The sequence below is a fragment of the Mauremys mutica genome, chromosome 11, assembly GCF_020497125.1.
Source record: "Mauremys mutica isolate MM-2020 ecotype Southern chromosome 11, ASM2049712v1, whole genome shotgun sequence".
Lineage (NCBI taxonomy): Eukaryota > Metazoa > Chordata > Testudines > Geoemydidae > Mauremys > Mauremys mutica.
Window position 1 is genome coordinate 75,792,523 of NC_059082.1, and position 18,077 is coordinate 75,810,599.

General features: G+C 42.8%; 1 protein-coding gene across 1 annotated transcript in view; it reads right to left on the reverse strand.

The window, feature by feature from the left end:
• Positions 1–415: 415 nt before the first annotated feature.
• GNA12 (G protein subunit alpha 12) overlaps positions 416–18,077 on the reverse strand; it is a 64,265-nt gene continuing 46,603 nt past the window's right edge. Inside the window, exons 3-4 of the mRNA XM_044979943.1 lie at positions 2,588–2,638; positions 416–1,444 (exon numbers count right to left, since the gene is read on the reverse strand). Coding sequence (XP_044835878.1) covers positions 875–1,444; positions 2,588–2,638 — 621 coding nt within the window. The 3' untranslated portion in view covers positions 416–874. The remainder of the gene's footprint in view (positions 1,445–2,587; positions 2,639–18,077) is intronic.

Consider the following 18,077-nt stretch of genomic DNA (forward strand, 5'->3'; position numbering starts at 1 on the left):
AACAATGATGAATTTCCATAAATGACACCTCACTAGAGCACCCACTATGTGCAGATATGTGGTCAGATGTTCTAGTACGTGCCTCAAGCTGTATTACTGTGGAAGTCAGTTTCCCATGATGTAAGACACTGTATATGTAGTGCAAAACAAAATCTTGTCCACATCAGCCAGGCCTTAATTTTCTCCTCCATTTGACTTCGGAATGGCAGGACAGATGACTCGTATAGCCTGGTGGGTTTCACTTATAGTTCCACTGCATTTCATTTATAGTCCTAGACTTGCGTGTCTCAAGAGACTGATGCAAGACCTTCAGACAAGAGTTGTGCATCCACACTGATAAGTGGACTCCAGATCCTTGGCAAACACTGCACATGCAAGCAAGATCTGGTTACATATTTAAAGATTACATGTGGAATTGTGATTAATATATTGCCATTTATTCTCTAGTACAACTACCAACCTCATTATAATTTACATTAGTTTGACTGGTTAACTCAGCACCTCCAAACTACAGAGAAAGGCAGTCTGTACAGTTACTGTCCTTGCAAAACAACAGTTTTCATTAAAAGTCTTCCTTACATAGTTTGTCAGTTAGATTTTTCTAAGATAGGAAGGTGATTGTGTTATTCAACATTCCAAACTAGGTGTCAAACCCTACAACGGCCACTTTTTTCAGTAGTGTTACTCGTCCAAATGATTCAGTAGCTAACATCAATGTTTGACTCCTCCTGCCTCCATGACTGGCTAGTTTCAGCATTCCTGAGCCAAGTGAATAGCATGGGTCCTAAAACCACATGCAAGAGCCAAAAAGATCAAATAAAAGCTTTGACTTATAACCTCGGGTAGATTTCAACACGACAAGGGGTGCTCTTCTTCACTGCAACATAATATCCTTCAGATTCTCTTGAAGGATTGTGTCCTTCACTGCATGAAACACAAAGCGGATATTTTCAGTGTCTATGGCAGTTGTGAAATGATGGAAGAGTGGCTTACTGCGGTTCCGCCGCTTTCTGTCAAAACACTGCACCAAGTAACGCTGAACATCATCTAGCCTGTGAGGATCACCCTTGAAGTCTGAGAAATACTTCTTAATGCTGACTGTCTTTACTTTCTCTACAAGGAGATCCATTTTGTTCAGGAATAGGATGATAGAAACATTAAAGAAGAGCTTGTTATTGACTATTGTCTCAAAGATGTTCATGGACTCCACCAGTCTGTTTGTGCGTCTGTCTTCCATGAGAACCTGGTCATATTCACTGGAGGAAACCATGAACAAAATAGAAGTTATCCCATCAAAGCACTGGAACCACTTCTGACGCTGAGACCTCTGTCCACCCACATCCACCATCTTGAAAGGGATTTTTTTAATGATGAAGTCATGCTCTACGATTCCCTTGGTGGCTTTTCTGGCCAACAAAATATCTTGTTTGCTGGGGAAATAATTCTGTAAGAGAAAGGAGAGTAGTGTCAAATTGCCTCACATCTTCCTTTAAAATATGCATCAGCTGGCATTTTAAAAACAAAATGTATCATATCTCAATGTAACGATAGCTGTGGAGAGCTGTAATGTTCCTGTCCTAGGAGCTCTAGGTGACATCCGATACTGAGTGACCAAGTGAAGGACCTACTATACAAGATCAAAAGTAATGGACTTGTCGACCAATGGATTGTACATTGAAAATTTGCTGTTGAAAGATGGAGGAACGTGATGGAGCATGTGAAAGTTTATGTATAGATCCAGTACTTCCCTTCAAAGTTTCATCCCTTCTGCATATTTAAATTCAATTCTTCCTTTCCAGGTTGGAAACTACTTTATTATTAGGATATTCTTGCCCATGAAACTATTAATTTGTGTTAATTAATGCAAGTCTCCATAAAGTCACTGAAATTATCTTTTAAACCTGTTTTTTAAAAAGCTTGATACATTTACTACAACAACAACAACATTATCTTGCAAGCTTTAGTGACAGCATCCTTCCACAGTAGGTATGTGCTGACCACTACCACAAGTTGAATTTTGTTGTAAGTACTGGCCAGTCTCACTGCTACCTATGGGTACAATAGTGATATGGATGAAATTCTTCTGTCTTTCCCTATGCTCAGGAAGACGAGCAGCAGTACATCCCCATCTCACCTTCTCTCCCCGTTAGATCTTTTGCAAGAACCCAAGTTGTTTTCCCTATTACTGTGGCCCTTACAGGTGGTAGCAGCTCAATGGACAATTTCTTGTAAAATTCACACTGCTGCACAGGGCAATTGTGAATAGATCAGCATAGGAAATGGATGTGGTCCGAAGATAGTGAGAGAGAAGACAGAAGAGGAAGATGTGGATTTTGTTTTTGTTCATGCAACTTTTCATTGTATTCCTGTTTATTTGTCAATACAAAGGCTTAGTAAAATATTCAAATATATCAAATTGCATAGGACAAAATTTAACACACTTCAGGAGGGGGGGGGGGGGCGCTGTTTTCTTGATTAAAATATTTGCAACTTATGTTTACTAGTTTTAAACCAGGGATATTAAAGCATCTGCAAGAATGCCCTTCTTAACTTTAACCCCTGTGGACTATAAATAGTTACATCTCACCAGCTGGCCAATCCGATCCAGGTTATCCAGGAAGTATTTCACCGATTCACCCTGTTGAAAAGGAAAAAGATGCTTCTTAATTTTGTTTCTAGGCTAGCAAATCAAGCAGGTTATTGAATGAAAGCCTTTTTTGCCCATTTGCTTTTACACACACACACACACACACACACACACACACACACGATGTCTGGACTGGATCCTGGTGTGTTTAGAGGCTGTAATGAGAAGAGCATTGTATAGTTTACTTTGAAACAAACTGTTGGTAAGAATACTGGAGCAGCTTTAACATAAGCCTAAAACAGTGCAGCACTTCCTGTGGAAAAAAACAGACCAACGCACATTACTGGGAAAGCAATAAAGAAAGTTTACAGCAATAGGTTTGTGCAATAAGTGCTCAAAATTCATACACTGAACATCAGCTGCTGCTACAGCCAGCTCATGCTTTGTCTTAATGCACTGCGTCCTCTTTTGTATGTAGAATACAGCTTAAAAATCACTGGATAACAGCACAGTGGACTACATTTACTGGAAGCCAATGTATTTTTGTCTTAAAACTCATGGCAGAGAACAGCAGCACATCCTACACATCAATTGGCAATTTTTGAAGTAGCAAAAGGTTTAAGCAACCTGGGACTTGTCGGTCTTAAATTTTTACTAAGGAGACAAGCTTAGCAGAAAAATACATTTTTAAAAAAAATTTCCTTCAAAATATGGTCCCCCTCCTGAAGAATACAGTGATTTTCAAAAATCTAACCAGGTCGTTTTTAAAACTGAAGTGGCTTTTTGTAAAAATATATCAGACTATTGTTGAATTGAGTATATAATATTAAGCCTCAAGGGTTATTTATATGTATCTTTTAAAAATGCATTTCTCTGCAAAACCTCCAATAAATCATTTAAAAATCAGTCAAATCAAGTGTCATTTAAAGCTGACACACATGCAGGAATACTTTATACTCCTTTAAGTAGTGAAACTTTTTCCATTTAGAAGGAAGCTTCAATTTTGGCCCAAAGGGAAACAGGAATCTTCTTCCTCAAACCCATCTGTCCCAAAGTACTCCACATCCTAGATTGAGAATCTAAATTAGCATCCACTCCTTGTTGCATCACTAGTCACCATCCTTGCACCTATAAAAGTGTCTGAAATCTCCTTCAAAGCCCATCCACTGCACTCCTGGGGAGCAAAATGTATGCACTAGAGTGCTACCAGTAGACTGAACCAAGATTAAGATTGGTAGTTTGCGCTCACCAAATAGTTACATTCAGGATCAGATTTATTCTAGGAGTATAACCTGTTATCTCCCACTAGAAAGATCTGCCTACTTATTTGTATGATCCCCATCACCATAGTGTGGGAGGTGATAGAACCAAATTTCTTTCCAAAACAAATGAAAAGGGTACCATGTTTGGAAGTACCACATGGAAGACTGGAGCACTCAATACTAGTTTACTACAACTCAGCACAAGCTTTCAGACTAAGAGCCCCTCAATGCCAACTGGCAGAGGGCCCACCATACTATAACTCTACCACACATTCCCCAACACAGTGTTGTTATAATATCTATCTAAAAAGTATCACATAAGATATCATAACTTGTGTCACATGTGGTCCTGAAAATCATGTGATGTATATACAGGTTGTGCACAAAGAGTTGTGTGTGTGCTGGAAATATGTTCTTAAAATGTGTTTGGGAGGCAGTGCATAAGCCTAGCCTGCCCTAAACAAAGGAAAGTGTATTTAGCTGTCTGACCGTCTTGATTACTGGCAGAGGACAATTAAAATATATTTATATATACAATAAACAAAGCTATCAAGCAGCAGTTTAGTGAGCACACCAGGGTGCAGAGTCTGCACCCCAGGAATCCCTCCTGGCTCTTGAGACAGAAACAATGGATTTTAGGTAATATAAAGGAAGCAAAGAGACACTTCAGTAATCTGTCACTTGAGGAGCAAAGGGAACAGCACCCTTTGATTCTGTGTAGGTGGATCCCCTGGCCTGGAGATGCTGGTAACTTAGTGTAAGGAAACTGCTTATGCAAAGATTACAATGTGCTAAGATTAGTCACTAGAAAGTGGGATTTATTTTGTTTTGTCTGTTACCATACCTGCCTCTCTCTCATTTAGTATCACAAATATCATGTCTGTTAATAAACTTGTTCTTGTTTCATTACAAAACCATCTTGGCAGTACATTGAAGTCAAGCATGAGTCTTCAGCTATCCTAACAGGATGCTGTGCGCTCTGTCTCTTTGGAGACAGCAAACCTAACAATTTCTGTGTGTCCAGTGAGGGGGATTGGACACTGCAGGGAGATCTCTAATGAGCTTGAGAACTGGGATTCCCTGATTGTTACCTCTACAACCCCCCTTCCCCGGTCAAACCAACAAAAATGAAGGACATGGCAAGAACCAAGAATATACCAACATGTCATCTGAAGATTCAAGTAGTGTATCTACATCTGAACAGCCCACCACACAAATACAGCTATCTACTGAAGAAATAGGTCTCCAAAACCTAAAGGCAGTTCCTGATGTTCGTTGGTCAAACTTTTTCCATTCATTTAAGTTAGAAAAGATGACTACTGGCGCACCTCTTGCAAAAAAAAGCTTACAAAGAAGGAAAGCTTCTCACTGCTTCAATTAGTACAATTAGAGGAGCTTGGTTTGTCAGATCGATCAGGAAAGCCAGTGCTGACAAACTTATGTGAATGCTGCAAAAACACCAAGCCTCTGGACTGCAGCAATATGCAGCAAGTCTTATAAGCCAGTCACTGTCAAAGCCAATTTCAGAAGTACTTAATGAGGCTGTTAAGAATGCTAAACTCAACATAGTTTATGCGAACAAACGTGGCTGTTGCATCATACTTTCACTTAAGCAAGACATACCTCACACTACAAACCGGAGGCCAAAGTTAAGTGCATTGTCACTGGTTAACCCTGAAGTTGGACACTGGTTCCGAACAAGACCAGCAAATGCTCACTATCTTTCTGCAAGAAACTCAACTGACTGGTTAGAAGCATGAGGTGCAACAGTGAAAGACTCAGCAGTTGAAACAGTGAAGAACTCTCTCACCACATTAAAAAAAAATCCACATACATGGCTGATGAATGCCCCGATGCAAATAGGCATCAAGTATTAAGTCACTGCCTACGTTATCTTGATGTCAGTGGTAGGCCAGGAGATGCATTTCTAGATGTTCAGGTTACAATAGACACATTGGCTGCATCTGTGACATCCCCCATCTTAGAATTAAATGCTTGTAAACTGGACTCCAAACAGATGGCACAAGCATTTGATGGAGCTTCAAACTTCTCTGGAAGATATGGTGGGATACAAGCTTTGCTCAGAGAAAAGTGTAACCCTAATCTCTCCTATACAAACTGGAGAGGCCATCTTAACTTCAGTACCTGGAAAGATAAGCAATCAATTTGCAAACACCTAGAAGATAATAAGATAACAAATTGTGTCAAACCAACCTAATAGCTTTCTTTGACAGGGTAACAAGCCTCCTGGGTAGCAGGGGGAGGCAGTAGAGGTGGTATATTTTGACTTTAGTAAGGCTTTTGATACTGTCTCACAGGACCTTCACTTAAACCAGCGGTGGGCAAACTTTTTGGCCCAAGGGCCACATCGGGGATGTGCAACTGTATGGAGGGCCGGGTAGGGCCTGGACCCCGCCCCCTATCCGCCCCCCTCAGAACTCCCAACCCATTCAACAGTCCCTGCTCCTTGTCCCCTGACCGCCCCCTCCTGGGACCCCCATCCCCTATCCAACCCCCTGCTCCCTGTCCCCCCAACCCCTATCCACACCCCCCACCCTCTGACAGGCCCCCTGGGACTCCCACCCCCTATCCAACCACCCTCTGTTCCTCGTTACCTGACCACCACCCGCCAGAACCCTCCACCCCTAACTGCCCCCCCCGGATCCCACCCACCCTGCTCTCCATCCCCTGACTGCCCTCCTGACCCCTATCCACATCCCCACCCCAACAGGCCCCCCAGGACTCCCACTCCCAACCCTCCCAGTTCCCCATCCCCTGGCCGCCCCCCTCAGAACCTCCGCCCCATCCAACCGCCCCCTCTTCCCTGACTGCCCCCCAGGATCCCCCCGCTCCCCATCCCCTTACCAGCAGCAGCTCACAACCGTGACAGCCAGCCAGAGCCAGCTGCGCTCCCCACGCTGCCCAGCAGGAGTGGCAGGCCAAAGCTCAGTCCGCACAGTGGAATGGCTGTGGGGGAGAGGGGACAGTGTGGGAGGGGCTGGGGACTAGGCTCCCCGGCCGGGAGCTCAGGGGCTAGGTAGGACGGTCCCGCGGGCCCTATTTTGGCCATGTCTGGCCTAAACCAGCTAGGGAAATACAACCTAGAGGGAGCTACTATGAGGCAAGTGCATAACTGGTTGGAAACCATTCCCAGAGAGTAGTTATCAGTGGTTCACAGACAAGTTGGAAGGGCATATTGAATGGGTACTGAAGGGCTTTGTCCAGTATCCAGTTCTATTCATTAGCTTCATCAATGATTTAGATAATGGCAGAGAGAGTACACTTATAAAGTGTGTGGTCAATATCAAACTGGGAGGGCTTGCAAGTGCTTTGGAGGATCGGATTAAAATTCAAAATGATCTGGACAGTGTACTCTGGCGCCCGGGCGGCACGGCCACAACCTGCTCTGCAGCTGCTTTGGAGGCTGGGGGGGGGGGGGGGGGAGAAGAGCAGTGTGGCCAGAAGTGGAGAGACTCCGGCCCCGCCTCTTCCCTTCGGTCGCTGCTGGCTGTGCTGCCTCTCCTTGCTCCATCTGTTGGGGGAAGGGGCTGTGTCCCATCTCTCCCCCTCTATACCCGTTCATAAGCCGACCCCCGTCCCCGCTGCGTCCCTTTTTTACTAAAAAAATTCGGCTTATGAACGAGTATATATGGTAAATAGGATGAAATTCAATAAGGACAAAGACAAAGTACTCCATTTAGGAAGGAACAATCAGTTGCACGCATACAAAATGAGAAATGACTAGCTAGTAAGGAGTACTGCGGAAAGGCCATCTGGGGCTCACATAGTGGATCACAAGCTAAATATGAGTCAGTGTAACAGTGTTTGGGGGGCGGGGGGAGAAGCAAACATTTTGGGATGTATTAGCAGGAGTGTTGTAAGCAAGACATGAGAAGTAATTCTTCCATTGTACTCCACCCCGATATGGCCTCAACTGGAGTATTGTGTCCAGTTCTGGGCACTACATTTCAGAAAAAAATGTGAACAAATTGCAGAAAGCCCACAGGGGGAGCAATAAAAATGATTAGAGGTCTAGAAAACATGACCAATGAGGAAAGATTGAAAAAATTGGGGTTTGTTTAGTCTGAAGAAGAGAGGACAGAGGGAACATAACAGTTTTCAAGTACATAAAAGGTTGTTACAAGAAGGAGAGAGAAAAATTGTTCTTGTTAACCTCTGAGGACAGGACAAGAAGCAATGGGCCTAAACTGCAGCAAACACAGTTCAGGTTGGACATCAGAAAAAACCTCCCAGCAGTTAGGGTAGTAAGCATTGGATAAATTGCCAAGGGAGGTTGTGGAATCTGTCATTAGGAGGTTTTTAAGCAGGTTAGACAATCACCTGTTGGGGATGGTCTAGAAGGTAATATTTAGTCCTGCCTTGAGTCCCAGGGACCGGACTAGAAGACCTCTCAAGGTCCCTTCCACTCCTACGATTCTATGATCTACTCAACTAGCAGTAGTATGAGCTGCAGAATCTTCGAGACACATTTTAAAAGCCATACACTTAATGTCTGTGTTATATCTTTTCAACAAGAGTCCAAAAAGACTGGAAAAAATGCAAGATGCTCTGGGACTGATGTGCATATTAGTCCAACCTGGGAAAACCCGCTGGCTTTCTCATGAGTGATCCTTGGCTGTTGTCTTAAAATTACTGCAACCAGTATTACTGGCTTTGGAAAGTATCTACCGAGATGGGATGGATCTAAGTAGCGAGGCTGGTGGGCTACTTTTGCTACCACATTTAGAGAAGACAGTCGCTATTCTCTCTATGTAAGCTCTACTGTTGAAACCACTTGGGTCATTAAACAATGCCATCCAGGCATCTGCTACAACAGTAGCAGATCTTCGTCCAGCAATAGACAGGGCCGCCCAGAGAGGGGGCCAAGTGGGGCAATTTACCCCAGGCCCCGGGCCCAGCAGGGGCCCCCACGAGAGTTTTTCGGGGCCCCTGGAGCAGGGTCCTTCACTCGCTCCGGGGGCCCCGGAAAACTCTCGCGGGGCTCGGGCCCCCGGAGCTTCTTCGCTCCCGGTCTTCGCTGGCGGGGGGGTGTCCTTCTGCTCCGGGATAGAAGGACCCCCCTGCCGCCGAATTACAGCCGAAGCGGGACCCGCCGCCGGAGTGCAGCCGGGTCTTCGGCGGTAATTCGGCGGCGGGGGCGTCCTTCAGTTCCGGGACCCGCCGCCGAAGTGCCCCGAAAACCCGCGGTGGGGGCTGCACTTCAGCAGCGGGTCCCGCTTTGGCCGTAATTTGGCGGAGGGGGGTCCCCGCCATGGGTCTTTGGGGCACTTTGGCGGCGGGTCCTGGAATGGAAGGACCCCCCACCGCCGACTTACCGCCGAAGCGGGGCCCCCCGCCGCCGAAGACCCCGGGCCCCCGGAATCCTCTGGGCGGCCCTGGCAATAGAAGCTACACTTGGATCAGAGATATCCATTGAAAACGTACTGTAAGAAGCTAAGACTTCAGTCCAGAAGTTGGTTAATGAAGACTCTTATATTGAATCCTTAAAGTGAAGAAGACAAGCAATGTTTGTTAAGTTAGCTGGAGAAAGAGACAGACTTGAGTCTTACAAATTTACAGTAGCAACTTCTGGAGTCTACTCAACTTCTATGTAGCTTTTACAGATGTCTGTCTTATAAAACAACAGTTGAGTGAACTGAGGCTCTACCAGCAATGGGATCAGGACAAAATAGAGAATTTGAACACAAAGTGGAATGTCATGACGAATGAACAAAGATTTGACTTCAACTTTTTTATGACCGCTAGTGGCTTGATCTGATCTTTGTGTTGTGTCCTGGGATAAAAGAACTAGGAATTCATCTCTTGCTACTCCCAGTCACGACAGCTACAGGTGAGCATTCATTTTTGTCACTGACTAGAATTGTGTGTTCCAAAAGAAGTCACCTTCTGCCTGATCTTGTGAATGAACTAATGAGCATATCAATTCAAGGACTGGAAGTACAGGACACATGAGAAGCCACCAAAGATTAACGCACTGCATTCAACAAGCTCATTAACAGAGTTGTGCAAAATTACAACAAGAAATCAAGAAGGATGTAGATGTAGTTTTATAGAAGGCTTGAATAGCCAACTTTAATTCGCGTGATGATTTTAAAACATAGTTAAAATCTAATAAAATGGTTGTGAAACATTTTCCAGTTTTTACTATGGTGCCATACAGCTCACCTTCATCCTCTGAGTCTCATCCCTCGGCCCTTGCCCCCCCCCCCTGTAAATTTGAACACATCCCCTAATTTCAATTCTTGGGGAAAGTAATGTCTGCAAGGGAAAGTTTAGACTGGCAGAGTCTTGAAGAATTTGCTGGGAAGGCAGACAGGCTGATGTGTCAGGAAGCTGACACACAGCTTAGCAAGAGAGCTTTGCTGCTGCTAAGGCAGAGGAGTAATACAGTGGCTCAGAATTCTGGGCATCATGAGCAGGACATCACACTAATGAATGGAGATAATGGAGCTCTGACTCGTCATTTTCCATCTTCAAGTAAAATAGGAAGGGATCCAGCGCCTACCCACTAAAATGCAAATAGTCTCTACTTGTAAGTGATGCTGAAGGATTTATAGATGGATCGTAGGGAGAAACTATTTTTCCAGGACACATTTTCCAAACAACAATTGCTAAAATAAGAGCTTCTTCCTTGCAGTCATGAATTTTCAGAAGGTGAGTGTAATATCCTGCATTTTCTGGCACTCTTAAAAAGACTGTCTTGTCAAGGCAGGATGGGTTTGTGAAGAAGAAATCTCACAGACTCCAAGAATAAAACTCTTCCTGTACAGCATTAGTCATATGGGGGAGTGGGAAGGGGCGCCCAAGAGGGAAAGGTCACTGAACTAAAAGTGTACCTTTCCCCATATCCCTTGTCCTTAACAATGTCTCTAGATATGGTACAGGCTAAAAGTGGGCTGTATCTGACAACTTGTTCTTTTTCTTCAATTACTCTGTATGCACATCCTCCCACGCGCAGAACAGGAAACAGCTGTGTGCATGTAAACTGCTGGAATACATAAGTAAGTTTACCTGATTTACCGCTTGTGACTCCCCATATCCCCCGCCTTACACTGATTATTTTGTTACGTGTATATTACAGTTTTCAAGTCAAAACAAGGCTGAAGAATAGGGCAGTGTATTTAACAAAGCTTTCTTCAGTGATTTAGTGGAAACAGAATAATCTTTAGCTTTTTTTTTTTTTTTTTAAACAGAGGTTTTCCAAAGCCCTATAATTAAGAAACGCAATTCATTGGGAGTTCCAAGCAATGATTTTAAGCAAAACATTCTCTATGATAAATCCCAATCAGGAAGGTGACTACACTAGAGGGTTGAAGCAGATGCAAAGAACATAGAAAGAAATGAACAAATCTAAAGAGTTATGAATATTCTCCCCTACAAAGGAATGGAAAGAAACTAAGTGCTTAACAGAAACTACATGACCTCAAGGTAAGAACACCTCATAGCATTTAAAATGTCCACAAAAAGCTGAGGAAGGAGACAGTTTCTACCAGAATAACTTATCTCATCAGTTTGCCAACAAAATAATTTTTTTAAAAAAGTTTTCTGCATAACACACAACAGGACCCAAATAGAAATCTGAACTAACCCCATCAGTTTCACACACTGGCAATGTAAAGTTACTGCAACATAAAAATGGAGGCCAACAAATGGTCCAGTGTTTAGGGCACTAGCCTGGCACTGAGGAGCACGGGTACAATTCCCTGTTTTATCAGACTTCCTGTGTAATAGGAAGTCACTGTGTGACAGGAAGTCAGCATGTCACTGAGTCTGTGCCTCTGTTTGCCATCTGTAAAATGGGGACAACAGCATTCCTCTGCGTCACAGGAGTGTGAGAATAAATGCATTAACATTTTGATGTGTTCAGATACTGTGGTAATTGGGGCCATATAAATACCTTATACAGAAAACTCAAAGCTGTACGTAACAGGTGCCAAAGTAGCTTTTAAGTCTGAAACAGCATCTATTGTACCAAGTTATCTGCTCACCCTATCTTGGAATTAAACTTCTTCTCCTACAACTATTAGCAGCAATGAAATTTCAAATACAGACAGGAAGAAGTGTTCCAAATCATTTAATCAGGTATGTCAACAGTCTCAACTATCAGGAAGAGCTATCCACTTCAGGAAAGACGTCTCTTCCAACAATACCTCAACTCTGGGTTCTCTCCAGAGATACCAATACAACATAGAGTGTTTGGATATGAAAGAAGGCAATCAAGGTCTCTGAAGGCAAGCGACCAGGTCAGGTATGTTGTATGCAAAACAAAAAAGATCCAAATCTATATACAGTTAGATACGTTTGGCTGTTATACTGACTGCACTGTTGGTCCACCTGGTCTGTAACAGATTCTAACGCATTACCACAGTCCAACCTCCACATATTCTTGACTTTGCATACAGCTGAAGAAATTAACAAACAATGGACTTCAGCTCTTTATAGCATTAAGGCCATGTTGGACGACCACTCTAAACCATTAATCTATCCATTCTCTCAAATTCCATTTCACTGAGTGATAATATGCAACTTTAGAAAAAGCGTGCATGTCAGAGCCTCATTGAGTAATTGCTATGAAAAAAGCCAGAGAAGCTGAATAGTTGGAGGAAAGAGGGTCAGAGAGGAGTGTTGCAATAAAGAATATGCTCTGTACAATTTTCTTGGCTCCAGGAAAAAATCCCACAAACCAGAGGAAGGACAGTAACAATTAGATTAAAAAGTGAGGCCATGCTAAGACAATTTACACTAAAGGCTGCAATCTTCAGAGGTCACTGTTTTTAAAAAGTAGCTTCCTAAACATTCTAGAGCAGTGGCTCTCAACCTTTCCAGACTACTGTACCCCTTTCAGGAGTCTGATTCGTCTTGTGTACCCCAAGGTTTCACCTCACTTAAAAAAATACTTGCTTAGAAAAATCGGACAAAAAAATGCAAAAGTGACAAGCACACTATTACTGAAAAATTGCCGACTTTCTCATTTTTTATCATATCATACTGTGACAGGTTGAACCCCCCTCTTGGGGTGCCACCTGATATGCTGCAGTTCCACTGAGCCTGCCCTTTCCACTAGACTAGGTTTCCTCACCCTGTTCTTGCTATGCTAGACTCGCAAGTCTTCTCCAGCACACACACAGGCACGGCCACACCTAGCTGCAGGCACAGCCTGAAATCAGCTGTGTGGGGGAGGACTTCGCTAGGGGAATGGCAAGCACTCACGTGCACACCTCCTTTGGATATAAACCCAAAATAATATTGTCTTGCGCTGTATAGAAAGATCTGCACAGCGCAAGCTCATAAAAATTCACCCTCTCCCTCAAAGTGGAGAGAGCTATGCACAGCTTTCCCCCCCCCAGATATGAATTGCACACACTGGGTTTTGAAATAAATAAGAAATTTAACAACTACAAAAGGTAAATTTTAAGTGATAAGGAATAGCAAACAGAACAAAGCAGATTACTAAGCAAATACTATAACAAAACACGCAATCTAAGCTTAATTCACTAAAGAAACAGGATACAAAATGTAATTTCTCACCCTAAATGTTGTCTTAGGCAGGTTGCAGAGTTTCTGCAGCTTACAGTTCCAGTTATTTCTCTTTACAGACTGGACCCGTGTCTCTGCCTGGACTCAGCCCTTGCCTTTCCCTCAACTTCATTCCTTTTCCTTCAGGCGTTTTTAGCAATCTTCCTTCTTGGACTGGGAGGCAATGAAGAAGGAGTCCTGACTGACTTACTTCCCAGCCTTAAATAGAATTTACATAAGGTGGGAATCTTTTGTTTTCCAGTATGACACCCCCTCTTAATGGAAAAACACTGAAAGCCCAGGATGGGATGTAGTACCAGGTGACCCAATCACCTAACCCTGTAGTGTCAAAGCAGCAACCCCTGTATCTTCCAAGTCTTACTGTTCTTCCTAATGGCCCATTGAGGCTGATTGCCTACTGTCTGGTGGGTGTCTCCCAAATACACACACAGTTGTAACTGTTACATAGTCAATATTCCTAACCTCAGATACAGAAATGATACATGCATACAAATTGGATAAACACATTCAGTAGATCATAACCTTTCCAATGATACCTCACATGACCCATCTTGCATAAAACATATTAGCTATGCCATATTCATATCATAATATTTCTATGAAGAATATAGGGTGCAGTGTCACAATAATTATAAAATAAATCAATTGGAATATAAATATTGTACTTACATTTTAGTGCATAGTATATAGAGCAGTATAAACAAGTCATTGTCTGTATGAAATTTTAGTTTGTACTGACTTTGCTAGTGCTTTTTATGTGACCTGTTGTAAAACAAGGCAAATATCTAGATGAGCTGGTGTACTACCCGGAGGTCTTCGGGTATTTGTATCCCTGGCTAAGAACCCATTGTTCTAGAGTTCCTAATATCTGGGTACATGAAACATTCTGAAACAACTCCATAAGGCAAAATAGACACCGAAATCATTAGCTTACATTCTACTCAAGATTAAACCTAACTGATACCATGGTATCGAACACCTTCAACAACTAATTTTGAAAAAAAAAATTGAGATATAGATATATAAAAAAAAAATCATTCTCAAAATAGTTTCCCCTGAAAAAGAAAAAAGTGATCACGCACTTAGTTAAAATAGGTGAAACATCTTCAATGTGTTTCACTCCTGAAATATTACACTACTGATTTAGAATTAAGATCTTAACATTATTCATAGTAAATATTTAAATGCTGAACTCTTTTACTCTACTTTAGCTGGCACTGTAATTGTGGCCTATGGAAGTAACAGCTAGTAGCCTCAGTGAATTAAAGTGCAACTCTAATGGGAATATAGTTTTATAGCAAACCCTATGCTCCTTTTTCACCAACACATTTAGCATTAATCTGTGTTGCTCGAAAGCTTGTCCCTTTCACCAACAGAAGTTGGTCCAATAAGAGATGTTACCTCACCCACCTTCTCATGTGAACATCACCACCACAAACATTTAGCTCTAGGCAGTTATGTTAATGCTTGTGCAGCTCAAGGTTCTTTATCTATTACAATGCAGCTACAAATCAGATAATCCTGGTGAAGAAAAATATGGAGATATGTCAAACTGTCCAAAGTCCTGCCCCGACTCCATTTCATTTATTAAAAATAAAAATCACAACTCAGTTTTTACTTGTTTTGCATTACTAGGCAACTCTTGGTTAATGCTGAAGTGTTGAACATACTGGCTTCTTAGACTAAGTCTTCCTTAACTCCTACTTTACCACATGAGAGTTATCACAAACACTTGGATGACTCATTCCAGCCCTGCAAATTTCTTCTCCCTTTGCAATGCATATCCTCTAACAGCTTTGCCAACTGGAATCAAGTGAAGAAATAGGAGATGCTGTTCCCATTGTTCAGCAGCACGATGAGTCACTGCACATCTGGGAAATGCAGAAATGTAAAGAGCAGGCCTGAAATGAGCCACAAGTCCCAGTGTTCAACAACACTTCCAGTTTTACAAGTTTGCTCTTTACAGATTTTGTGAAGTGTAAGTTTGTGCTGTTTTCTAGAACTGCAATGAGATCAAAGGGTGATCTACAGAAGAAAAGGAAGATGGGCCCAAGTGGCCAAGCCTTTCTACTCCTTTATGATGTAATCAAGGAGTCCGGAAACATCCCTCTCCATCCCCCTAGAAGTTTTTTTAAATTTTAAAACTAAAAATAAAAATCCCAGGCCAGACAAGACCAGAAGACTATGGTAACTGGACAAGTGAAATTACATCACAAAATATGAAATGACTGTTTAAATTGATTTTTAAGCTTTCCTTCTAAATTCTTCGGCTTTCAGTGTCTTGTGAACACCAATCTAAAACCAATGCCAAACTAATACCCCTCCCCAAAGAATATTCCAGCAAAACCGTAACAGTAGATTTACATCACCGATAGTTCTAGAGTAGGAGGCAAGAAGAAAAAAAACTTGGCAAGACATCCCACAAACTTTTCAGGCCTTCTATATACAACAAACGTACAATCCATTTTTAAAAGATCCTTTGCAGGTCACTTTTAACAGTCCCATAAAAGCTTCATACTAAAAAGATTTACTAGAGGAGAAAGATAAAAAGTATTAACTTACCACTTGAAGTCTTGGCCAGAAATTCAAAGTAACGCTGGGTTGCTTAGATCAATTATAATGAAATATCAGAACTGTCTACACTATCTAAAAATATAGGCTCATTTCAACAGCTACTTTTGAAAGAAAGTCCTACTGAACTCTGCTCTGAACCAAGAGGACTCAAAACGGGACCCTCTGTTCTATATTTTCTGATTTCCTTTGCTTGTCCCAAGGCCCCTTTGACAAAATTAATTTAGCCCTTCTTGATAATTCTGTCTCTGTGAAGCCTAGCAGCTAAATTTAGATGGGACAATTTAAGGTAGATCCCTCAGTCTTTGCCTGGCCCAGATAAAAAACATTAAGCCATAGACATACTGTAAGGAAGATTATAACAGCGACAGACTCCCTCAAATCATAGCAAAATGTTCTCTTCATCATCAATTCTTCCTTGAGACAGGCTGGATGACAGGGAGAGATACACGCCTAGACTTCAGCAATCACTTAAAAGCTCAAGTGGATTAGCAATACAATGATCAGAATATAGTAGTGATGTTTATATCACACCTTCCATTCAGAGGGAACCTAGTATTTTGTAAGGTATTAAAGGGAAAGGAAGGACAGAGTCAGCTATCACAGCCAGCACAAATGACGAAAACTAGTATACCTCAAAAACAAGTCTCAGACTCAGCCTGGTGCATAGATTTCTACACATATGTACCAGACTTCATATTTGACTAAAACGAAGGTGGAAAGAAGCTGTTCTATTAGACCGTTTGGCCGAGCCTTCCTGGGATAATCTGTTACAAGCTGCACAGTATGTGAGGGCCCAGCTTTGGGGAAAGATGCCATTTGTCTACCATTTAAGTTTGTTTAAAGAAATTCACTGAGAGAAAAAACAGGTATATATAAAAAAGCAGATAACTGAAATACTAGTATTTCATGAGGTATGAATATTGAGAAGTCCATTCCACCATAATTCCCTGCAATCTCTCTAACTGTTGAAGCTATGAAGATGGATGTTATAAGTGAGATGTGTTATAGAAGCAGGTATCCAACCTGGCCAGGTGACCCACTTACTACACCACAGTGGAAACACGGGTTGGTAAACAACCATGGGTACGTCTACACAGCAATGTAAGCCTAAGGTTAGTGGGACTTGAGTCAACTGACTTGTGTCAGGGAACCCTGGGCGTGAGCATCTGAACTGCATTTTAACCCTTTCCCATGCTCGAACCTAGGGCTCTTGTGTCCACACAAGAGTGGACAGACCCATTAAAGTAACCCTATCCCAGAGTGCCTGGCAGGCCCCTCCCCCATGTCAACACTCAGCCCAGTGGTGGGCAACCTGCGGCCTGTCAGGGCAATCGGCTGGAAGGCCACCAGACAGTTTGTTTACATTTGCATGGCTGCAGTTCGCCATTCCAATGGGAGCTGTGGGAAGTGGCGGGGCCACAGGGACATGCTGGCTGCTTCCCACAGCTCCCATTGGCCAGGAACGGAGAACTGTGGCCACTGAGAGCTGCAGGCGGCCGTGCAAATGTAAACAAACTGTCTGGCGGCCCGCCAGCGGATTACCCTGATGGGCCACAGGTTGCCACGACTACTCTAGCCCTACAAGCGTGCTGCACTGTGGGGAAAACTCTGCAGCCAACCCTGTTTCCCAGCAGTGAAGGTGCTACTGAGGGGATTCAGATGCTCATACGGAGCACAAATACATAAACTACACAATTAGCTCCTTTGGTGGCTGTAGGTTGTGAAGGCTTTATACTGAACTACCATCTAACCTGAGAACTGGGATGTGCACCTCTAGGCTGAGTTACATTGGCACGAAAATGCCCATGTGCACCAGCTCTGAGGTTAATTAGGACATCAGTCTCCAGGGCTGTCAAATTATTAAAATGAAACTTTGAGATTCTTAACTTTTAAAATGGGATGTTCGAAGAAAGTGATTTTGCTCATTTGTTTTTATTCATTTTTGGCTCTTTGAAGTTCAACAGTTTCAGAGGAGAAATACACCCCACCCTCCTCCACACACCCACAGCCAGCCTGGCTGAAGTGCAGCTCCAGGGGTTGGAGTGCAGTGTGCTCCAGCACCCCCCAGGATCCCTTATCCCTGCCCTTGCCACACC